We start from the raw sequence: 25,302 nt of genomic DNA on the forward strand, positions 1-25,302 counted from the left end.
TTTCTTCCTATTGTATTTTCCATATTTTTATCAGCATTAGTTGCACAAGGTTTTATTTTAACAGTCTATATGTGCACTCAATGTACAGATTTACCCCTCCATCACTTTTCCTCATTGTCTGTTTCTCTCATCTTTCCCAAACCAATCTCAACAAGCTGCATTATTCCATTTTCATACCTGTACATAAAATGTTTTAACCTTCTTCATGTTCTCCATCCACCTTTCTGTTTCCCACACCTTCAACCATTATTTGTGCCCTGCCATTCATTTTTTAAAGTATATGCTAACTGTTCAGAGAGATTTAACCATATTTTACACAAGCATATCAATCACCTTAATCAGACTCTCACTTTAGCCATTACCCCTCAGCACTATTATCCAATAGCTTTTAGGTAATTTTATCATGCCATCTTTATACACACATGCATGTTTTCAATATGTTCATCTTCTAACATTCTCTTTTCTTCTCCCCTTCCACATCATTCAATCCTCTCAAACAGCTCCACAATTACAAATGTTACACTATATTTATTTATCTATCTACCCATCCATCTACATGTGTATACATGATCCTGTCTAACTTTACTTGTATGTTTTTATGTTGCACTTATGTGTGAAAACACGTGAACTTTGTCCTTCGCCATCTGGCTTACTTAGCATAACACAATATCAGGCAGTATCTTTTTTTTTTGCATTTTTTTATTGTAATTAGTAAAAGGGTTACATGATATTTGCCAGATAGAAGGTGCATTAATTCACGTACATTGATACCCTTTCACATGTCTTGGTACCCATTTCCCTCCCTCTTTTTTTTTTTTTTTTTTTGCCACAGTCCTGGGGCTTGAACTCAGGGCCTGGGCACTGTCCTTGGGCTTTCTCAGGCTAACACTCTACCACTTGAGCCACATTCCCACATTTTCTACCACTTCCTACTATTTTCTGTGTATGTGGTACCGAGGAATCAAATCCAGGGCTTAGTACATGCTAGGCAAGCACTGTACCACTAGTCTATGCTCCAGGCCCCATAACAATGATATGCCTAGTCATTTTTTTTTCTTTTGCCAGTCCTGGGGATTGAACTCAAGGCCTGGGCACTGTCCTTGGCTTTCTCAAGGCTAGCACTCTACCACTTGGGCTACAGCACCAATTCCGGCTTTTTCTGTGTATGGGGTACCGAGGAATTGAACCCAGGGTTTCATAAATGCAAGGCAAACATTCTACCATTAGGTCACACTCCCAGTCCAGTGGGCAGGAGTACTTTTAAAGTTCAAGTTGCCTTCTGCCTTGAAATCTGTCAGGATTCTTACCTGAATCTGATTCCGTAGCTGTTCTGCCTCCTGCCTCAACTGTTCCAGTTCACTCATGCTTTCAATCTGCTTCCCTCAGAAATTACGAAGTGAAAGTAACTGCTGGAAAGAGAAAGAGAGAAGGATAATCAGTACATTAACACTAATCAATGGAGGGCCTTGGACTCAGGGATCTCATATTCGGTTGCTTTGCTAAGCTGGTACTCTACTAAAGTCAGGTTTTCAGCCCTGTTATTTTAGGGAAAAGAAGCCCTTGGTTTTACAGACTTGGTTTTTCTGTAGCTACTTTCAGACTGACAATGACCAAAAGATGGAAGATAAAACATGTGTTATACAGGCCTTGTTTGGGGTTTGGAGAGGAGGGATAGAATTGAAAATGCTTTATACACTTGTGTGAAAATGGAGCGCTGAGGGACGGGGAGTTTGGCCTAGTGGTAGAGTGCTTGCCTAGCATGCACGAAGACCCAGGTTTGATTCCTCGGTACCACATACACAGAAAAAAAGCCAGAAATGATGCTGAGGCTCAAGTGGTAGAGCTCTAGCTTTGAGAAAGTCCAAGAACAGGGCTTAGATCCTGAGCTCAAGCCCAGGACTGGCAAAAAAATAAAAAAGAAAAAAAAAGGGAGCACTTAAGTTGGTCAATACTCATTTGGACAGTGTGAGGGGATAAAAGAGAGGGACAGAAGGTGATTTGTTGAATCAAGATAATTTGTATGAATAAATGGACATGTTAAAAATGAAAACTACAATTAAATTGATGCTAGTGAAAATCGTGGCTAAAAATCAAATCAGTGCGATATTAAGAGTTGTGCTTGATTGATAAAAAAAAATCGTTTTTTTGTCTTTTACATGTATTCAATAATTTTGGGTATTTTTACTCTAGGAGAAAATTAAAACTCTTACTTTTCAAAAAAAATTTTTAAAAAAATGTGTTACAGTGCAAAAGACTGAATTTTTTTAAAAATTCACACACAAGAATCTAGTGACCAAAAAATATTTTTTTTGTGTTTATGTCAGTATTAGGGCTTGAACTTAGGGCCTCTCATAATTACTTGGCTGTTGTGTGTGTGTTTGCTCAAAATTGCCCCTCTACACTTGAGCCATACCTCTGCTGATTAATGCAAAATAAGAATCTCTCCAGGCTGCCTTCAAATGGAGAGCCTCAGATCTTGGCCTCCTGGGTAGCCAGAAGTCCAGATAGTCTAGAAGTCCACCAGTGCCTCACACGAGTGAAAAATACTTTACAGGAGCTCAAAAGGCAGCAAATAATCATCCCCATAGGTGTTTCCACTCTGATGTCTTTGTATGTCTCAAATTAAGTTGTCATAATTGACCTCTATCCACCTTCAAGTATTTTCACTCCAGTAAATAGCAGTTCCATCCTTCCAACTGTTCAGCCTAAAAATCTGGGACCTATCCTTAAATTTCCCTACTTCTCTCATATCCTTCACCATGAAATCCATGAAAAAAAAATCATGTCAGTTAATTTTCCAGGATCTGAGAAGAACACTGATTACCCCAACATCTACTACTTCAGCTGAAAACCAGAACCATCTCATTACCATTGTAACTACTTAACAGTCAAGTCCAAATCCAGCAAATGGCAATCCTTTTATTTATTTATGTATTTATATATATATATTATTTTTTTCCCAGTCGTGGGGCTTGAATTCAGAGCCTGGGCACTGTCCTTGGCTTTCTCAAGGCTAGCACTCTACCACTTGGGCTACAGCACCAATTCCGGCTTTTTCTGTGTATGGGGTACCGAGGAATTGAACCCAGGGTTTCATAAATGCAAGGCAAACATTCTACCATTAGGTCACACTCCCAGTCCAGTGGGCAGGAGTACTTTTAAAGTTCAAGTTGCCTTCTGCCTTGAAACCTGTCAGGGTTTCCCATTCAGAATAAAACCAAAGTCTTTAACTCAAAAACCTGCTCAAACTCAATCTCTTTCTTTCATTCTCAACACACACTCACACCCTCCTACTCGCCTATCCTCCACTGCTAAAACCTTTCTTGATGTTCCTTGAACACAGTGAGAAGCTCCCGCTTTCATTTCTTTGCATTTTCTCTGCCCTCTGCCTGAACCACACGTGCCCTTGACATTCTCATCATTTACTCCCTTGTCTATGGTGGAAATGCTGCCCTCTCACAACGACATTTACTACCTACACATGTACCCAACACTTTCCCTCTTTAGGCTACCTGCTCTATCTTATTTTTTTACTACAGGGCAATACTAGTGAAAGACCCTGAATTCAGTCCTCAGCAACACACACACACACACACACACACACACACACACACACACACACACACACACACACACACACACGCACACAGGCTCACTAGCCAAGGGCTGGTAATTCATGCCTGTAATGTCCTAGCTATTCAAGAAGCGCGTTAAGCCAGCCTAGCTAGGAAAGTCTGTGTGACTTTTTTCTCCCATTAGGAACTAAAACAAAAGGGGAGGCATGACTCAAGTAGAATACCAGACTTGAGTGAAAAGCCTAGTAAGAGGTTGAGGCCGAGTTCAAGCCCCAGTGCCAGCACTCACACGTGCACATGCATTTAGTTAGTTATGACATTTCCTCCAGAGAAAATGTCAGTTCCAAAAGACTGGACTTGCATTTTTTGCTTTATACTTTGCTAGCACCAGCATCTAAGGCACTGGTCTCCAGGAGCTAAGCTGTCAGGGTATAGCTGAAGAAACAAAAGTGAATATATTCTAATAGGTCACCAATTTAAAAAGCAGAAATATTACTATTTTAAGAAGTGATTAGACACTGTTCCACCAATGTCTTTTTGCTGCTGATCTGTTTAAAGCAGACTCTAATTGAAGGACTACAAAATAACTTGGTTATTAGCTGAGTGCCAGTGGCTCACACCTGTAATTATAACTACTTCAGGAGGCTGAGATCTGAGGACTGTGGCTTAAATATAGTGCAGGCACAAAAGTCTGTGAGACTCTTTATCTCCAATTAACCACCAGAAAACCAAAAGTGGCACTGTGGCTCAAGTGGTGAAAGCTCTAGCCTTGATCTCAAGAACAGCTCCCAGGCCCAGAGTTCAAGCCTCATGACTGAAAATAACAACAACAACAACAACTAAACTTGGTTATTAAGCCTCTCCATCTACCTTTTGCTTTTTTTTAACTTGTCTTTTTCCTCTTTACCCTTTTTTAACTTGTTTTTGTTGTTGTTGTTGTTGGTTGTGAGGCCTGGGCATTGTCCCTGAGCTCTTCAGCTCAAGGCTACAGCCCTACCCCTGGAGCCACAATGCCACTTCTGGTTTTCCGGTGGTTAACTGGAGATAAGAGTCTTGTGGACTTTTTAGTGTCCAGGCTGGCTTTGATCTGCGACCCTCAGTTCTCAGCCTCCTGAGTAACTAGGATTACAGGCATGAGCCACTAGATTTGGCTCTAACTTGATTTTTTGTTTTTGCTTTTTGGGTTTTTTTGTTTTGTTTTGTTTTGTTAACCTCTACAATGCCTGTGAACTGACTCTTCACAGAAAGGTCCATTTCATGGATTAAATGTAAGAGACAGTTAAACCATCATTTATGCCATTCATACAGGCCCCTAAACAAGGAACAAATGATTATACTAGCTTTGCATGGTCAGAATATTGTGGCCATTTAAGTCTGATCCAAAGAATATATTCTGGTACAAGATATGCGATTTGGCAAGTTTCCTTCATAATGGGACTATGGGACTTCATAATAAGGTGCTCAGAATGGAGTTGACATGTGTGCCATTATATTTATTAGTGGACTAGCTTGGCCAATATATTCAGATGTTCTTCATGCAATCTCATATAAGGAGCCTGACTTTTAAAGGGAAGTTAAAAATGCCCAGTCTCCGCCTGCAATCCTAGTTACTCAGAAGGCTGAGATCTGATGATCAAGGTTCAAAGCCAGCCCAGGCACAAAAGGACCAGAGACTCTTATCTCCAATTAACCTCTGGAAAAAAAATGGGAAGAAGGGCTTGGCTCCAGGGTAGGGCAGTAATCTTGAGGTGAAAAGCTCAGGTTCAACACCCAGGCCCAGGGATAAGGAGGTAGCCTTGAGCTGAAGAGCTCAGGGACAGCACCCAGGCCGAGTTTAAGCCCCATGACCCATGCAAAAAAAAAAAAAAAAAAAAAAAAAATCCAGCCTCTCTTTTAGAGATGAAAGAAGAAAAAGAGAAAAGGCAGTTGGAAGCTGTTGCAGCCAATGTTCAAATGGACTCAGGTACAGTTCAAACTAGTAGTCACCCTTGGTGTTGCCCATAGGAAGCTGGTGTTGAAGGCATGGAGAATGCAAACGTTGTTGGGTCTTGGAAGTTTCCACCAAGATTTCAAAGGAAGTGCTTGTGTTCACGCAGAGTCTATGCAAATAGCCTCTAAGAGGGCAATGCATAAGAGAGCTGTAGGATAGAGTGAGAATGGAGATGCAAGAAAGGTAAAGATGACTGGAGTGAGCAATGCTTGTGGGGGAAAGCTATAAGTAGCAACCAAAACCAACCCAAAAGAGGGGTCGTGTGGGCTGCAGCAAGCTGTGCTGTAGAAATGTTAGAGGTAGGTAGTCAGTAGTTAGGTTAGAAGGCTGCTGAAGTCTTCAGGGCCACACCCCATGACAATGTGCTCTGGATGACAGGCACAGAGCTTTAGGAGTTAATGCTCATACTGCTGGGGGTTTGGGCTTAGTTCTGGGTGGATCTTTCTTCAAGGATTCTCCTATTCCTACTTAGTAGCAATGCCTACCCCATATCTAGCCCATCATTGGATCTTGAAAGTCTATAAATTTCCTTTTTAAAATTTGCTTGAGTCTTAAAAGAGGTTTTCAACTTAAACTTTTGAGCAATGAAGACTTTGGGGACTTTTGAGGAATGACTCTGTGCATTTTGCACTGTGAGATGGACCTAGATGTGAGGGCAGAGCTGGAATGCGGTGGTTTAGATAAGTGATTCCCAAGGGTTTATTTGTTAAAGCTTGGTCCCCAAGGTGCTGCCCAAGCTGGTAATACAATATTCAGGAGGTGAGGACCTTTGGGGAGGCAATTAGTTCACTAGAGGCAGGCCCTGGAAAGGATTTTGGGATTGTGGTCTGCTGTTCCCCCTTCTAAATGATGAGGTGGGAGGTCTGCTCTGGCACACAATCCTGCGATGGTGTGCCGCCTCATCAGAGGCCACAGCAACGGAGCTAATTAGTCATAAACTGAAATCTCTAAATGAATGAGCGAAAATAAACCATCTCTCTTTACTTAAAAAAGAAAAATGAAATCACCAGGTGTGGGGAACATTCTCACACATGTAAATCGTAGCTATTTAGGAGGTTGAGATAGGTTGAGGTTAGAGGCCAGTCCAGGCAGGACGATCCATGAGGCTCAGTCCCAACTAACTGCCACAAAGCGAGATGTAGACCTGTGGCTCAAGTAGCAGAGTATCAGCCTTGAGCAAAAAGTTAAGGGACAGTGCCCATCCCCTGAATTCAAACCCCAGGACTTGGCACGCGCGCACTCACACACACACACACACACACACACACACACACACACACACACACACACAGAGAAATCCTCAACATTTCATCACCACTTAGAATCTGTTCTCCTCTCATTAAGAACTTTTAAAGAGTTGCTAATGCATTTCCCTATTTCTATATGCGGAATTGAGAATTCTCAAACTCATTCATGTCTTGCAGACTTCAGCTGAGTTTAAAAGGCATGATGGAAGGGAGTGGGCAGAAATAAGGCAAGAAGCTGTCTGCAAAATGTTTCTAAGCTGCAAAACCCAAACCCCTTGATGCTGTGCCAGACAACTTCAAACTTTAGATAATGTCAGAGCTGCTACGTCCTCCTTTCCTTCTCCCCACTACCCTTTTCTTTCTGTTGCTAAAAGATGAACATTATATTCAAGAAGGAAAGAAAGAAAGACAGGAGGGAAGAAGGGAGGGAGGTCAGGAAGGAAGGAAAGAAGAAAGGGAGGAAAGGAGGGATGGGGGTTAGTTCTGTCAGGTAAATACATTGTGTATATAGATTCCCTGTGTTTCTTTTTTCTTTTCAACCAACTACAGAGCATGAATCTAGCATCTAGCATAGACTCAAGAGATTATTGCTTCCAGACAAGCCTAGAGGCTCTCAGTGGAGTAAGGTAGGCTATGAGATAGTCCCAGGTGAAATCTAGTATAAGACCTAGTAAAAGTAAGGTGCTAAGAAATGGGTAGGGTGGGCACTGATGTGCATATATATGATGCCTTTACATGTTGAGAAACTCTGGGAGGGGCTGGGAGTTTGGGGCCTGGTGGTAGAGTGCTTGCCTAGCATGCACGAAGATCTGGGTTCAATTCTTCCGTACCACATACATAGAAAAAGCCCAAAGTGATATTGTGGCTCAAAGTGGTAGGGTTCTAGCCTTGAGGGCAGTGCTCAAGCCCTGAGCCCAGGAATGGCAAAAAAAAAAAAGGAAAGAAAGAAAAAAGAAAAATTCTGGGAAAGAAATATAATCTACTTGACCTCCTACAGTTCCTTTTTAGCCAGTTTAACAAAAGACAGATAACTGAAGTAGCAACATATTTTCTAAAACATTATGAACTTAATGTAGAGAAAGGGAAATATGGAAAGCAAGCTTTGGGACAGGAAAGGAGAGGGAAAGGTGTGAGTAAGACAAATTGTCACCTACTGCTGAAGAAAATCCTTCAGGCTTAACCAGGCAGACTAGCTGCAGCCTCAGTCAACTTAAGGGTTTTCCAGATTTAATCTTAACTTCAAATGGAGAAAAAATAATCTCTCAGAAATTCACTTTCAGACATTAAAGTGTTCTACATTCACTGGTTTTATATACAGTTACATGACAGAAACTTAAATGTGATATCACCCAAAGCCCCAGAGCTGGTGCATGAACCCCAAAGCAGAAGACAAAGATGCAGCAAGCATGCTACTAAAAACAAGCAAGAAAACAAACAAAAACACTTCTAAGTAAATGGGGAAGAATCTTCCTAAATGGTCTCTACCAGTTTGATGGTTAGCTGAGCTCCACACCCTCAACCCTCCACATCTGCAGCTAGTTAAAATTTACAATATTCCAAATCTGGAGAAAGAAGAAAGGTCAGTTATAACAGCTAGCAGCTTCTACTAGGCCAGGGGTAGGGACCATCCAGCCTGAGAAATCATATAGTGAATGACATGAAGGGTATGCTTCCCACTGATCAGAGGTTGTGCATTCTGTATGGCCCAGGAATGATGTCATACTATCCACATGGCTCATGGCATAAAAGATTCCCCACCCTTCCTACTTAAGTTCAGTATATTCATGAACAATCTCCCCTGAACCTCCAAGAGGTAAACATTCCTGCCTAGAAAAAGACAGCTACAGCTATAATTCAAAGGATTACTATCTAGAATTTTAAAATCAACTCTTGCGAACTGACAATAAAAAATGACTACCCAATAGGAAAAAAGTACAGAGATATGAACAGCAACAGAACTATGGAAAAGAAATCATTCCCATCCTCAGAGGTCAAGAAAATGTAAATTAAAATCACATTCAACTTCACACTTAAACTATTTTTTTAAAAGTATTTCAATCAGGAGTATGCAAGATCTATAGAAAGACTGTAACTTGTGTTCTGATTAAACAATTCTCCAGAAACTCTGGGAAGTATCTAACAAAGGAAATGATATGTGTACCTTTCAATGTTAATTCAATTTCACTACTGGATATATAAACCCTAAATGATACTCTTGCTTATACTCAAGAGTAAGGTTTAACTATTCATACAGACCAAATTGAAATAATACAGCCAGAACACCAATACAACTGAAAGAATGAATAACTATTGTGTTTTCACAATGAGTTATTATATAGCAATGAAAACGAATACACTAAGATACAACACCATACATGAGTCATAAAAATGCTGAGAAAAAAGATCCCAGCAAAATACTCCTTTCACAAAAGCCAAAAACAAATGGAAGAGTCAAGAACCAATAGCTCATATCTCTATTCCTAGCTACTTAGGAGGCTGAGATTTGAAGATCGCAGTTTGAAGTCAACACAGGCAGAGGTCTGTGAGTCTCCTACCTAAGCAAGATTGCAGAGGCCCTGAACTCAAGCCCCAGTACTGGTATGTGTGCAATACACACACACACACACACACACACACACACACACACACACACACACAAATAAAAACATACAAATAATAAATAGGCAACATAGCTTTTTTAGCCAGTGAATAAAGAAAACATTCCTCCCGAGGGAGGAAGACACAAATAGTTGCAGGCATTTAAAATTTTTCCAATTCTTGAGTTGAGTACTGTTACAGGTTTTTATATATTATTGATAAACAAGCATATATATACACACACACATGCATGCATACACACATCACTCACACACACACACACACACACACACACACACACACACACACACACACAACTTTGAGCCACAGCACCACTTCTGATTTTTGAGTGGTTAACTGGAGATGGTTTTGTAGTTGTTGCTGTTGTTGTCTGCATGTTGGTTTGTTTGATTTTTTTTTTTGGTGGGTCATGGGGCTTGAACACTGGGCCTGGGCACTGTCCTTGAGCTCTTCAGCTCAAGGCTACCACCTTACTCCCAGAGCCATAGCCCCACTTCCTGTTTTCTAGCGATTAATTTGGAGGTAAGAGTCTTATGTTCTACAGTTCTCAGCCTCCTGAGTAGCTATGATTACTAGTGCCAGTCTAAACCTAAATATATTAAAACAAGTGATATATGGATGAAAGAGATACAGGATGAAAGAAAAGATACATGGAAAAATATTGGTTACAAACCCAACTCTTTCTCCTGAAGTCCACTGAAAACAATAAAGTAAATGGGATGGAATAAAATAAAGAAAATGAGGCTTAGCCACTTAAAAACTTGCTTAATATTAAAGGAAGGAATGAGCTTAAATCCAAGCATAAGTGACTATGAAACCTTACCTCTTACCTATTCTGCCACACTGCTTTCCCCACCCCCACCCCACTGAGGCTTGAACTCAGGGTCTGGACATTGTCCTTTAATTTTTAGGATGGTACTACCACTTGAGTCAGAGCTCCACTCCCAGCATTTTAGTGGTTAATTACAGATAAGAGCTTTCCTCCTGGGGCTGGCTTTCAACTATTGATCCTTAGATCGTAGCCTCTTGAATATCTAAAATTACAAGCATGAGCCACTGGCTCTCAGCCATGTTGTCTCATTTCAAAGGGCATCTCATCTGATTTGCCACATCTGAGTAATGATGCTCTGTTTAAACTTTATTCCCTTGGCGTTCATGATCCCACACCTCCCTCACTGTACTGATACTTAACAATTCTTTCTCTGTTTTTCTAGGTCCCTTCATTTCGTATTTGTTGCTGTTTCCCATGGTTCTATCTTCAGTCAACTAATTAAGAAAATTCCCTTCTCTGAGGGAGGAAGGAAAGACAGAAAGGAACTTGAGACATTCTTCCTTTCCTCAAAAACAAACAAGACAAAAACAACAACAAAAAACCCTAGGGCTACAATTTAATAGTCAAAGATTTTTTTTTTGCTTAAGGTCAAAGTGGAGTTGTTAATCACAATCTTTGAGGTGGACTGAAACTGCTAATACAATTTTAAATGAATAATTAAACAGAAATTGTTTGGTAAGCACAATGCCTTCATTTTCACTTACTAAAACTTTTTCCAACATGAATGTCTGATTCATTTAACATGTCTTAGATAACTCTATTATATAGTGAAAGCATTGTTGAGTAGAAAGTAGAACTCAGTTATCTTTTAAAAATTCAGCTGTACCAGTAACAAACAGCAAGATACCAATGAGCCATTCATTGTATCCAAACCAATTTGCTGCATAATTCAAATGGCCTTCAGTCCACATTCCGACATACCCTTTACTAAAATGAGGCAGTCTGTAGTCTTTACAATTACACTGCTGTGTTTCTGAACAGCTATTTTAATCTATAGGACTAGAAAATATAAGTGCCTTTGAACAATAATAATTTTCATAATGGTCATGAAAGTTCATATAAAACAGGAAAGAGTACTTTAATTTGTACTTTAAAAGTTTAAACACAGGGCTGGGAGTTTGGCCTAGTGGTAGAGTGCTTACCTAGCATGCATGAAGACCCAGGTTCGATTCCTTGGTACCACATACATAGAAAAAAGCCAGAAATGGTGCTGAGGCTCAAGAGGTAGAGCTCTAGCCTTGAGAAAGTCCAAGGACAGTGCTCAGGCCCTGAGTTCAAGCCCAGGACTGGCAAAAAAAAAAAGTTTAAACACAAACTACTTCCTAAAACTCTAGAAAAGTTGATTTTAAGTTTATTATGATTAAATTTTCTAGTGTTCTGGCTTTCTCTTTGTAAGGCAGAAGTATACTTCTTATATTTTATAAATTAATTAACCAAACAAGGTATATAAAGCTTTTGTGATCATTCTGACAGAACTTAAAAACAAATATACCCATCCATCCCAAGTTTCCCACAAAATTTTACCATATGTCCAGGCATCAGTGAATCAGGCCTGGAATCCTAGTTACTCAGGAGGTTGAGAGATGAGACTTCAGTTTGAAACCAATGTCTGCATAGAAGTCTGTGAATTCTCATTTCCGACTAACCACCAAAAGAAGTCAGAAGTAGAGTTATTGCTTGTGTAAAATAGCTAATGTACAGCACCCAGGTCCTGAGATCAATGTTTTTTCACCGAACATTTACTGAACATGTCAAGTGTCGGGGCTAACACAGGAATACATTTTAGGTCCAGGTCTGAGGAGTTTACAGTCTAAAAGGAAGACAAATATATAAATGCATACACATTGGGGCCATAATTCTTTTTCTTTTTCTTCTTATTATTGTTATTATTTTTTTTTTTGCCAGTCCTGAGCTTGAACTCAGGGTCTGGGCACTGTTCTTGAGCTGCTTTTGCTCAAGGCTAGCACTCTTACTACCTGAGCCATAGAAACACTTCTGGCTTTTTCTGTGTATGTGGCACCTAGGAATTGAACCCAGGGCTTGGTGCATGCTAGGCAAGCACTCTACCCCTAGGCCACACTCCTGGCCCAGGGGCCATAATTCTTTATACCCTTGGCCCAGACATACTTCAACATTTCAAAATTTTCAGGATTTTTTTAAAGATTTTTTTTAAAGTGTTCTTCACCTGGCACTGATGGCTCACATCTATAATCCTAGATTATAGATCTATGGGAATCAAGGCTCAAAGCCAGCCCAAGCAGGAAAATCCATGAAACTCTTCTTTCCAAGTAACCAGGAAGAAGCTGGAAGTAGTTATTGCTCAAGTGGTAGGCCAGCCCTGAGGGAAAAAGCCTAGTAAAATCAAGAGGCCCTGAGTTAAAGCCCAGTACTGGCATATAATAATAAATGAACATCTGTGTAACAAAGCATAGGAAAGTAGACAGCAGGCAGGGACCTGGAAGTGCTTCAGGTTTCACTGTGCAGCCAAGTGCAGGTCATAAAAGGTTTTGATCACATAAAATTTGCTCATAAGTGATTCATGACGCTAAAAGCCTAGAGTTTTCAGACTATTCTAGGGGTTTTAAACTCTTTTCCTTTAAGTACCAGGTCTTGAACCCAGAGCCTCACACTTGCTCTACTGATGCTTTAACACTTGAACCACACTTCTAATCTGATTTTTGCTGGTTATGTTGGGATGGAGTTTTTCAGATGTTTTTCTGTTCAGATTGGCGGGAACTAGGTTCAGTCTCTAGCAATACACCCAAAACACACAACACAACAACAACAACCACAATGCTAATGTCCGTGGCTCATGCCAGTAATCCTAGCTACTCAGGAGGCTGAAATTTAAGGATCGCAGATCAAACCAGCTTGGGCACAAGAGTCCATGAGCCTTTTATTTCCATTTGACCACCAGAAAACCAGCAGTGGCACTGTGGCTCAATGTGGAAGAGCTCAGAGACAGCACCCAGGTCCAGCGTTCGAGCCCCATGTCCAATTAAACACACACACACACACACACAACATACTTAAGCTGAAATTAATTTTATGACATCAAAATATTTTAGATGGATTCATGTATCTCTTCAAATCTAATTTCTTTTTTTTTTTTGCCAGTCCTGGGCTTGAGCTCAGGGCCTGAGCACTGTCCTTGGACTCTTTCTCAAGGCTAGAGCTCTACCACTTGAGCCTCAGCACCACTTCCGGCTTTTTTCTATGTATGTGGTTCTGAGGAATCGAACCCGGGTCTCCATGCATGCTAGGCAAGCACTTTAACCACTAGGATAAACTCCTGGCCCAAATCTAATTTCTTTTTCCTTCTTTATGTTCATATTATGATTACAATGGAAGCTTAACTAAAATGAAAATTTCCAATTTGGTTCAACTTTTTAAACATCAATGATACAATGTGAGATCCAGGTTTCTTCCCATTGAGATTTGCTGCTTATTAGCATTTTCTACAGCAGGGGGCAGACAAGAGAAAGGTATAGATGTAATGGAACACAAAGCTGGTATCTCACTGGCAGCAGAGAAGCTTTAGCTACTTCACCAAAACACATTCAACAACACTAATGCTACAGTATTCTCTGGAGACTGTCTTCTTCATTTGAAATACCTTTAGCCAGGTGCCTGTAGCTCATGTCTATAATCTTAGTTACTCAAGAAGAGCACAGTTCCAAGGGAGCCCAGGCAGGAAAGTATGCAAGACTCTTATCTTCAATCTACCAATGAAGAGCCAGAAGTGGAGGTATGACTCTGGTGGCATAGCACAAGCCTTCATTGAGCAAAAAAAACTTAGGGTCAGTGCCCGGTACTAAGTTAAAGCCCTAATATGGGCACGAAAAGAGACAGAGAAAGAGACAGACAGACATAAGTGGGTGAAATTTAGCTAACACATGGAAAATAAACTGGAAAATATTCCTGCATGAATTCATTTTACAAACTTTCTAAGTCCCAACAATATGCTAGGCATATTCCAAACTCTGGATTCCATAGCAGAAAAACAAGTGGGCTAGAGGTGCAGTTCAAGAGTGTCGACCCAGAAAGCTAAATGCCCTAGGTTCAAGTCCCAGTACCATAAAAACCAGAAAAAAAAAAATTAAACAACTTTTCTATTCTTTACTCAGGATCTCCTAAGGATGTTAGAAGCATATATCACATGATTTTTATGGCTCTTCCATACCCATAGGATGGGGGAGAAAAAGCTGCAAGATATCAGATCAGTTAGGAAAGTGACAAATTAACCAAAGCTGAATTCAGTGAAGAAATGAACCACACCTTAAAAGGGGAAATGGATGCCAAGCAGAAGAAAGAGTGAATACAAAGGCCCTGAGGCAGAAGCTAGCCCAGCATGCTGAATCAATAGCCTTCAGTGAGGCCAGAGAAGAGTGAGCAAGGTGGAGAGGTTGAAGATGGGAAGTGGGTGGGAGACCAATCATGTAGACCTATGTGTCATAAGTTGACTGACATGTATTCAATGCATTGTATTTCTACCGTTATTAGTTATCAAATTAGTTATCAAATTCTTAGAGATTTAGCCACTGAGAGGCTCCTTCAATCTATTTCCTATGTCCCATGACCTGTCTCACTGTTCTTAACATTTACCTTATGGTTCATCGTATAGTTTATCTATTCCAGTTCCATAATCAGACATTTAGACGAGGCCATTATTTATAATCACTGCTACTTAAATGAAAGGAGCCCCTAGACCCGTTCATCAGTTCTAGGATATACATATATGTATATATACATATATGTATATATACATATGTATAAGCATACATATGTATGCTTATGTAATAACAATTTCATATTGATACCACGAATCCCAATCTATCTCTAGAGAGTTCTTCACTACTTTCTCTATTCCATAATTTGTTTCCTCTCTGATTTCTGGAATATTGGTGAATTTATGATAACATATCTCTACCATACAAATAATAGCTTACAATATATCGAACTCAAATTTTTGTCTTTCAGTTCTGTGTGTGTGTGTACGTACACATGTGTGCAAGGCCTAGACACCGCCCCTGAGTATTTTTGTTTTGTTTCTTTCGTTTTTGTTTTTCCCAGTTCTGGGCTTTGAACTCAGAGCCTGAGCACTGTCCTTGAGCTTTCTCAAGGCTAGAGCTCTACCTCTTCAGGTACAGCACCACTTCTGGCTGTTTTCTATGTATGTGGTACCAAGGAATCAAACCTGGATCTTTGTGCATGCTAGGCAAGCACTCTACCACTAGACCAAACTCCTGACCCCATCCCTGAGCTTTTTGTTCATGCAAATGTTCTACCACTAGAGCCACAGTTCCATTTCCAGCTTTTTGCTGAGTAACTGGAGATCATAGTCTCTCTGGTTTTCCTGCCCAGGCTGGCTTCAAATCCTGATCTTCAGATCTCAGCATCCTGAGTAGCTAGGATCAGAAGTGTAAGCCATTCGTGACTGCATTTCCAGTTCTTATATTTAGATAAAGGATATAGAGTTAACATCCGTTGTTCAAAATGTACTTGTATTCTTTTTTTTTTCTCCTGATACCTTAGGTTATTCACTGAAATATAATTAGTTCATTTGCTTCTGTCTGTACACAATTCAGGTTCTAAAAGTAAACGATAACAGACAAATGACATTGTAGTTCCTCATCTTGTTAATTTTTGTTTTGTGCTGGTACTGAAGCTTGAATTCAAGGCCTGGGCACTGTCTCAGCTTTTTTACTCAAGGCTGGTACTCTACCACTTGAGCCACACAGCTCCACTTCTGGATCATGTTGTTCATTTTAACTTCTCAAAATACACAAGATTAGCAAAATTCTAAAATTTGAAACTATATAAAAAGGTTATCTGTCAGTGCAGTGCCATTCCTCCTAGTTTACTTGGTTCAGCGTCCCCACCTGTAGTTTACAAATTATCTTTTCTATATGTAGTTTTATTCAAAGAAAAAAAAGGGGGGGCAGGGGGAGGGAGGAAGGGATGGAGGGAAAAAGGGGAGAGGAAGGGAAAGAGAAAGAAAAAGAGACAGAAATAAGAGAGGGGGAGGAGGGAGGGAGAGGGAGAAAAGGAGCCAGGCATGATGGCTCATACCTGTAATCCTAACTACTCCGGAGGCTGATATCTGAGGATCGCAGTTCAAAGCCAGCCTGCGCACTAAAGTCTGTGAGACTCTTATCTCCAATTAACTCCCAGAAAACCAGAAGTGGTGCTGTGGAGCTGAAGAGCTGAAGGACAGCACCCAGGCCCAAAGTTCAAGCTCCATGACCAAAAAATAAATAAATAAATAAATAAATAAATAATAATAATAATAAAAGAAAGAAAAAAGGAAGGAAGGTAGATTTTTATCAAAGTGAAGCTGAAAATTATGGTTGGCAGAACCTCCATTTTGAAGGAGATGCAAGTAGAATACTGAAATTAAGAAATGATTTTTTTTTTTCTGGGAGTTTGGCCTAGTGGTAGAGTGCTTGCCTAGCATGCACAAAGACCTGGGTTCAATTCCTTCCAGAAAAATCTGGAAGTGGTGCTGTGGCTCAAGTGGAATTTCGATGCCCGGCATGGTATGAGCATCAACCAAGAGCCTATCTTGAAAATGCTTTAGCATGAGGAACATTACAGGGTTCCTATATTCCAAAATAGATGGCCATTCTGTATTTATTTCTTGGTTTGTCTGTTCTGGGACAGGGTCTTGCTAAGATGCTCAAGGAGAGCTCAAACTCACAATTCTTTTACCTCAGCCTCCAGCATATTAGATATGTACCATTACACCAGGGCTGCCATCTTGTTTGTCATCTTCCAAGTTAGTCACATGTATGTTTCTAGAGAACTTACATTAAAATAGGGTTATTATTTTGGAAGGACAATGAAGTCCTCACTACCTAATACACATTAATTGGACAATTCTGCTCTAGCAAAGGGGATGCTCTTAACTCTGACATTTCATCAGGAAGGGGAAAATAAGTGTGTATTTCTGGAATGTCCAACAAATTTTAGGAATATGCTAAGGAATGATAACAGACCAGTCCTCATGGCCTTTGATCACTTAAGTTAATGTGGCACAGAAAAAAGAACACGACAGGGCCGGAAGTTTGGCCTAGTAGAGTGCTTGCCTAGCATGCACAAAGACCTGGGTTCAATTCCTTGGTACTACATATGTAGACAGTGGTAGAGCTCTAGCCTTGAGAAAATCCAAGGACAGTGTTCAGTGTTCAGGCCCTAAGCCCAAGCCCATGATTGGTTTAAAAAAAAAAAAACATGAAAGTCAGAGACAAGGGAAGCTTATCTTCCTAGTTATTCCAACTACATAACCACTGGCAAGTTACTAAACGTCTCACAGATATAGTTTCCTTACCTGCAGAAATGGCTAACATTTTCTTTGGCAAGTTTCTGAGATATAAATAGAATAATACACGCAATACCCCTGCTGGCCGAAGGAAATGTTCAATAAATAGGCATTGTACTTTATGCAGATTAAACTAGTTAGCAAGTAAACTAACAACACAGCTGCCCAACACCCAAAAGAAATCACACTAAGTCAGGCAGTCTTTGGTAAGGACAGAAAATTATCCAATGTTTAGTTACAATTCTTAATTTTGAATGGGCCCTAGCATCTATTTTTAAAGTGTAAAATATGTGCTGGCACACTTAAGCAACCATGATTCAAAAGAAATAATTCTACAGGCTAACAAAAACCAACAACTCAAAATAACTTCCAGCATGATGTGTATGGGCTCACAGAGGTGAACTTAAATGCATCATAACTGTAATATTCAGTTACACAATCTTATACACATATACACCTGAGAACTGACAATAGTCAATAAAGAGATGTTTCTGAAGTTTCTATTTCTGTTTTAAATTAATCTACAGACCCAAAGATGACATGAAAAATCTTTAAAATGAGATTTTACCAAATATTTTTAAGATATTTAAAATTGTAATTAATAGAAGGGTTACAATATATTCACCAGATAGAAGGTGTATTACTTCACAAATATTGCTACCCTTTCTCATGTTTTTGTCCCCATTTCCGTCCTTCCACCCTTTACCAAATATTGAAATATACAAAAAGAAAATCAGCGTTTAGGAGTTTAGAATCAGTAATAAAGCAAAAGCTCCACAATGAAGACTTAAAATGTGCAATAGTACATGGTAACGAAGACTTAAAATGTACAATAGTACATGGTACATAATGTACACAATCTATGAGACATACTTGGAGCTTATTTTACACGAGTGTGCACTCCGTCTCTCCTGGATGTACTTAAGGGTTATAATCACAGTTTGCAGCCCTGAGATGGACTAGTAATCAACAATTAAATTTCCAATGCCTTATAGCAGGTTGCCACTCAGGAGGCTGAGATCTGTGGACTGACATTCAAAGCTAGCCCTCGCAGGAAAGTCTATGAAACTCTTATCTTCAATTAACCACCAAAAAGCTGGAAGTAGGGCGCTGGTTGAAGTGATAGGGTGCCAGCCTTGAGTCAAAGTGGTAGAAGACAGTGCCCTGAGTTCAAGCCTCAGTACACACACACACACACACACACACACACACACACACACACACACACACACACACACACACACACACACACTGTCCTAAGAAAATTTCCTGGCAGGGTGTTGCAACACTGAGCTGTTTTGTCAGTGGCTCAGTGGAAACATACATTCTCATTCTTGACTGAAAAGACCAGGGGGAATGACTGCAAAAATCAGTGCACAATGATCTGCTATTTAAATATTTTGGAAATTCAATGTTTCTTACCAAATAACAATTCGTTTAAGTTTGTGTTCTGAAACAAAAAGATGTCGAGGGAAAGAAAGAGAGCAAACTCATGTAACAAGTATTCACACCCAAAACTAAAATAAGCCTCCGGTGACTTTATCAATTCAGAATTTAAGTGAGCATGGGACGACCGGCCTTCGTTCCACTCGGGGAGAAGTTCGACGAGCCTTTCCATCTCCGCCCAGGACCCCTCCAAGCCATCTGGCGGAGCTGCGGTCTTCCTCCCCAGCCGCCGCAGCCCAGGGCCCGGGTCCACGGGAGACCCCATGGGTCCGGAGGACTCGGACGATCGCCCACTTAGACCGGGGGAGGGGGGACCGAGGCGGCCGGACCCGCGCGGCCACCGAGCAGAGCCAGGACGCCCCGTTCTCGCCCGGAACGCGCTCTATATGGGGGCCGGGGTGGGGGGGGAGCCCCGCTCGCTCCGAGTCGCCACCCAGGCCGGGCTCCGCGGGGCGGTGCCGGGCACCCCACACCCCGCGGGAAGCCTCGACGAGCTGAGGCTCCCGCGTGTGCCTCCTACCTGGAGGAGCTGCGTGAGTCCGCGGGCGCTCGGCCGCCCCTCGAGCTCGATTCGGGGTTGCAGTCACAGCGGACCACGGAGCCCCCAAGCCGCCGCCGGCCACACCCAGCCTGCTCTCTCCCTCTCGTCCGCCTGCCCGCCCAGCAGCCAACTCGGCGGCGCGAGAGACCGGGGCGTGGACGTGGCGTGAGGCGCTAGGCACCGGGCGCGCGGCGCGGGGGGCGGGGGCGCGCGGCGGGGGCGCGCGCTGGGCCGGGCGGGGGGCGGGCGGCGGCGGCGGCGGCGGTGGCCTGGGGCTCTCGGTTTCCGGCTGGCGGGGGCCGGACCGCAGGAATGCCGGGGCAGTTTCGTTTTCTGGAGCGGCGCGGGGACGCCCCGAGCCGCGGCCGTCGAAGTGCGGAGGTCGGCTTCCTTCCCGACACTGCGCACGCGTCCGCTCGCTCGTGGGCAGAGAGGCTGGGAAATTCTTGTGCCGGCTTCACATTCTGACTGTGTACATTTAGAGAAAATCAAGTGTCGCGCCAGTCCCTACGAGAGCGCCTGGCAATCCCAGCTCTGTGAGCAGACCCTCGGGAGGCATAAATGTCATCACTACTGATATAAAAAGAAGGGAAAAAAAGTTCTGGAAACATCGATCACTTCTTGAAAGTTGCTGCTCCTAGGAACCCTCCTCGAGTGTCTTCTAGACAGCCCTGCAGAAGTTAAACACCACGCGCGTCTCCACGGACTTCTTTGTCTCTCTTGGGCGTTGTGTTGAGAATGGCATAAATAAATAATAAATAAATAAATGCTTCCTCTGAAATCAGGGGAGCTTGGAAGCATTTTTCCTTTCCCCACCCCCATTTCTCCTTTGAGTGGATTCCAGTTTGACAGCCCGTTGCTATAGCATTCCTTCTCTGACGTCAAACAATTTAAAGAAACAGCCTCAGTAACTAAAACTGCAGAGGAGTTCTTTGTGGAGCTCGTCTGCTGCAGAAGGGTTTGAACACTATCATAAGAGAGTTTTAACACACCCGTAGCCTTCTTTTGGCTGCTTTAGCAGCTTCCCACCAATACCTGGGATAAATTATTCCTACTGAAAAGAGATTACCTATTTGAGACTGTGGGGGAAATGAAAATGACATTTATTAGCTTGTTTATATTCTTCTTGACAGAGTTTCATTATGCAGACTGACCTCCAACTCCAGATCCTCCTGCCTCTTCAGTGATGTGATTACATGCACAACCACAACCAAATCTTATAAACCACATCTTACAAAAGCCAGACCATGACAGAAATGGAAACAGTCCTGGTGTTCAGATGATGAAATTATGGGTGTTTCCTTCCATATTTTGTTTTTGCCTATCCTAAGGCTTGAACTCAGAGCCTGGGCACTGTCCTTGAGCTTTCTCAAGGCTATTGCTCTACCATTTGGGCCAAGACACCAATTCAGGCTTTTCTGTGTATGTGGTACTGAGGAATGGAACCCAAGGCTTTGTGCATGCTAGGCAAGCACTCTACCACTAGGGCAACTCCAGGTCCTTCCCCCAAAATTTTTGATTCCCCTACTATTGGATTTTTCCCCCACTCAGAACAATAAAGAGGAACGTCAAGTCAATGTATGGATGGTTCAGAAAAGTTAATTGGGACTTTAGGAGTCTTCTTTAACTGTGCTCATGTCTTAATGATCTACTAAGTACAGAGTCTGTCTGTTTCTCTCTCTGTGTCTCTCTCCCTCCCTCCCTCACTCTGTCTTTGTCTCCCTCCCTCACTCCCTCCCTCTCTCCCTCTCTCCCTCTCTCTCTCTCTCCCTCTCTCCTTCTCCCCCCACCTCTCTCTCTCTGCCAGTCCTGAGGCTTGACTTCCTTAAGCTTCTTTGCTCAAGGCTGGTATCCTACCATTTGAGCCACAGCATCACTACTGACTTTTGGTGATAAGAATGAATCTTATGAACTTCCTGCTCAGACTGGCTTCAATACTCAATTTTCGCATCTCAGCCTTCTGAATAGATAGGATGATAGGAGTGAGCCATCAGCATCCAGTGATCTATATGCATTCCACAAAGAAGCAGACAGAGGCTTGAATAAGATTATGTCCTGTACCTGGAATCACAAAAGAAATGGGAATTTTATCTGGCACCTGCTTGGATTAACTCCAAAGGCTATTTTCTTTCTTATGTGATATCTAGCACTTACCAGATATTATAGGATTTGAGAAATGGTTTCTTTAACAATATATTTTGAAAACAAATACAACTCTTTAGAAAAACCCATGGGAAAGCACTGAGGTATTCTGTTCCAGAAAAGATTAAAAGAATCATAAACCAACAGCCCTAAAACATAAAATGTAAAAACTGAAAAGATGTAACAAAACCTTTGCCAATTATTAAAGATTTATTGTTGTTTAAATTTTTTTGCCAGCCCTGGGCTTGAACTCAAGGCCTAGGCACTGTCAGTGAGCTTCAAGGCTCAAGGCTAGCATTCTACCACCAGAGCCACAGTTCCACTTCAGCTTTTTCTATTTGTATGATACGGAGGAATAGAACCCAGGGCTTTATGCATGCCAGGAAAGTACTCTACCACTAAGTCACATTCCCAGCCTGAAAACTTGTGAATAAATGATAATATCAGATTCTCTGAAAATTTCAGATGGAGAGAGAAACAGTAGAATAAAGTCCAAGTACGAAGAAGGATGTTTTTCATATATTTTTATTGTAATTAATAGAAGGGTTACATGATATTTGCCAGATAGATGGTGCATTAATTCCCATACATTGATATCCTTTCACATGTCTTGGTCCCCATTTCCCTCCCCCCACCTTCACCCTTCATCTTGTTTTCCCTTGGTCCCCATTTCCCTCCCCCTACCCCCACTCCTCATCTTGTTTTTCCCCCTTCCCTATCAATTTCAAATAACCAAATACAAATATATCCGATATATCAGGTAACAAAGTGAGATACTGTAACAATATGATATAACCAAGGAACAGTGAAAGAGATGAGAGATAACATAGTACATTAAGGACAATCATTCATTATAGGGCTTATGTTTCTATATCCTAGAGATCCTTTCATTTAGTGTCCTACTATATGGCCTTTTGTATCAAGGTTTTGCTCTATTGCAAATCTCTGCTAGGAGAGCCCAAGGTTTCTACTGATTATGACAAATGAGGAAAACCATTGAGCCTAAGATCTTTTGAGTCTGGCTTACTTCACTTAATATGATTTTTTTCTAAGTCTTTCCATTTCCTAACAAATGGGGCAATGACATTCTTTCTGACAGCAGCATAGAATTCCATTGTGTATAAATACCACATCTTGTTGATTGACTCATCAACTGAGGGACATCTAGGTTGGTTCCATATCTTTGCTATGGTGAATAATGCTGCAATGAACATTGTTGTGGTAGTGAATTTAGTATGCCCTAGTTTCTGGATGATTGGGTAAATGCCAAGTAGTGGAATTGCTGGGTCACAGGGGAGTTCTATGTTTAGTCTTTTGAGGAACTGCCATACTGCTTTCCATAGTGGTTGAACGAGTTTGCACTCCCACCAACAGTGTAGTCGTGATCCCTCCTGACCCCCTCCCCTCCAGCATCTGTTGTTATTAGTTTTCTTGATCCTGGCCATTCTAACTGGAGTGAGGTGGAATCTTAGAGTTGTTTTGATTTGCATTTCTTTTTTTTTTTTTTTTTTTTTGCCAGTCCTGGGCTTGAGCTCAGGGCCTGAGCACTGTCCTTGGACTTTCTCAAGGCTAGAGCTCTACCACTTGAGCCTCAGCACCACTTCCGGCTTTTTTCTATGTATGTGGTACCGAGGAATCGAACCTGGGTCTTCATGCATGCTAGGCAAGCACTTTAACCACTAGGCCAAACTCCCGGCCCCTGATTTGCATTTCTTTTATGACCAGAGATGTGGAGCATTTCTTCATATGTCTATAGGCCATTTTTGTTTCTTCTTCAGAGAAGACTCTCTTTAAGTCTTTGGCCCATCTTTTAATGGGATGGTTGTTACTTTGGAGATTAGTTTTGGATTGATTCAATTTTTTGAGCTGTTGATATATTTTAGATATGAGGCCTTTGTCCGTTGTATGGTTACTGAAGATCTTCTCCCACTCTGTAGGCTTCCTAATTAGTTTACTAGCTATGTCCTTTGCCATACAAAAGCTCTGCAGTTTGATGCAGTCCCATTTATCCAGCCTTTCTCTGATTTGTTGTGATTCTTGGTCCTAATTAAGAAAGTTTCAACCTGGGCCAAGGAGGTCTAGTGTATCTCCTATTCCTTCTTGTAAAGTTTTCAAAGTGTCGGCTTTTACCTCCAGGTCTTTGATCCATTTGGAGTTAATTCTAGTACAGGGTGACAAAGAAGGATCCAACTTTAGTTTTCTGCAGGTGCTTAACCAGTTCTGCCAGCACCACTTGTTGAAGAGGCTATCTTTCTTCCATTCTATTTTTTTTTTTGGCTCCCTTGTCAAAGATTAGGTGGCCATAGGTCTGTGGTTTAATATCTGGGTCCTCAGTTCTATTCCATTGGTCTTCAGGCCTGTTCTTATGCTAGTACAAGCTGTTTTGATAATTATAGCTCTGTAATAGAGTCTAAAGTTTGGTATTGAAATTCCTCCTGCGCTGTTCTTTCTGCTAAGAAGTGTTTTTGCTATACGGGGTCTTTTGTTATTCCATATGAAATTTTGGATTGCCTCTGAAGAAGGATTTTTTTTGTGTGTGTCAGTCCTGGGCTTGAGCTAGGGCCTGAGCACTGTCCTTGGACTTTTTCAAGGCTAGAGCTCTACCACTTGAGCCTCAGCACCACTTCCAGCTTTTTTCTATGTATGTGGTAGCAAGGAATCAAATCCCGGTCTTCGTGCATGCTAGGCAAGCACTCAACCACCAGGCCAAACTCCCAGCCAAGAAGGAAATTTTTAATAATTATCTAAAGTAATCTATTTCTAAGAATAAACTTCTGCCTTGCCACAATTACTGTATTTAAAAAAAATATTTACTTGTTAAGGACAATCCTGTTTTGCAAATCTGAGAGTGGGACTGCTGAAAAGAATTTCATTACCAGGGACAATTTCCTAAGAACTCAGTAATTCATTTAAGCGATTCTGTCATTTGTAAATTTCCCAATGATAATCAAATCCAAGAAGAAAGAGAGCACATTATACTATCATCATTTTTGATGCTGCTGGTTGGGTACAGCATATATAGTATGCATTCTACTTTTCTTTTTGAGTGTCCCTATTAGGCACTTAGATTTCTGATTCACTAGACTATGTTCTCTAATTTTGTGTCCATTCTGAGAGGATGATGGAGCCACTACTAGGGAAGACAAAAACCTATCTTTTTTTGTGTATGTGACATACCACTTCTCACCCCTCCACCCTGTCTCCTGTCTGTGCTAGGAACTCAGTGAACAAATAAATGAATGCTGAGTAGTTATTTACAGGAGAGCCAACATCCCTAGCCCCACCCTCAAAGCCTTCAGAGCATGGAAGAGGCCAGTAAGTTTAGCAAGAGAGTGGCTTTTGGGCTCTTCTAGGATCAAGTGCAAAGCAACTTCACTCCTGTTCCTGACTGAGTATATCAAAATATAACCAGTAATTGACAGTGCCATATACTTTATGCTTTTTTTTTTTTTGCCAGTCCTGGGCTTGAGCTCGGCCTGAGCACTGTCCTTGGACTTTCTCAAGGATAGAGCTCTACCACTCGAGCCTCAGCACCACTTCTGGCTTTTTTCTAAGTATGTGGTACCGAGGAATCGAACCCAGGTCTTCA

At 41.5% G+C, this 25,302-nt stretch overlaps 1 protein-coding gene across 1 annotated transcript in view; it reads right to left on the minus strand.

Moving 5' to 3' along the window:
• Positions 1-19,714, minus strand: part of Gnb4 (G protein subunit beta 4) — a 39,966-nt gene extending 20,252 nt beyond the window's left edge. Inside the window, exons 1-2 of the mRNA XM_090342458.1 lie at positions 19,551-19,714; positions 1,308-1,409 (exon numbers count right to left, since the gene is read on the minus strand). Coding sequence (XP_090198584.1) covers positions 1,308-1,364 — 57 coding nt within the window. The 5' untranslated portion in view covers positions 1,365-1,409; positions 19,551-19,714. The remainder of the gene's footprint in view (positions 1-1,307; positions 1,410-19,550) is intronic.
• Between the last annotated feature and the right edge of the window lie 5,588 nt (positions 19,715-25,302).

Source organism: Megascapheus bottae, chromosome 1, assembly GCF_031878675.1.
Source record: "Megascapheus bottae isolate mThoBot1 chromosome 1, mThoBot2.hap1, whole genome shotgun sequence".
In the NCBI taxonomy this organism is placed as follows: Eukaryota; Metazoa; Chordata; class Mammalia; order Rodentia; family Geomyidae; genus Megascapheus; species Megascapheus bottae.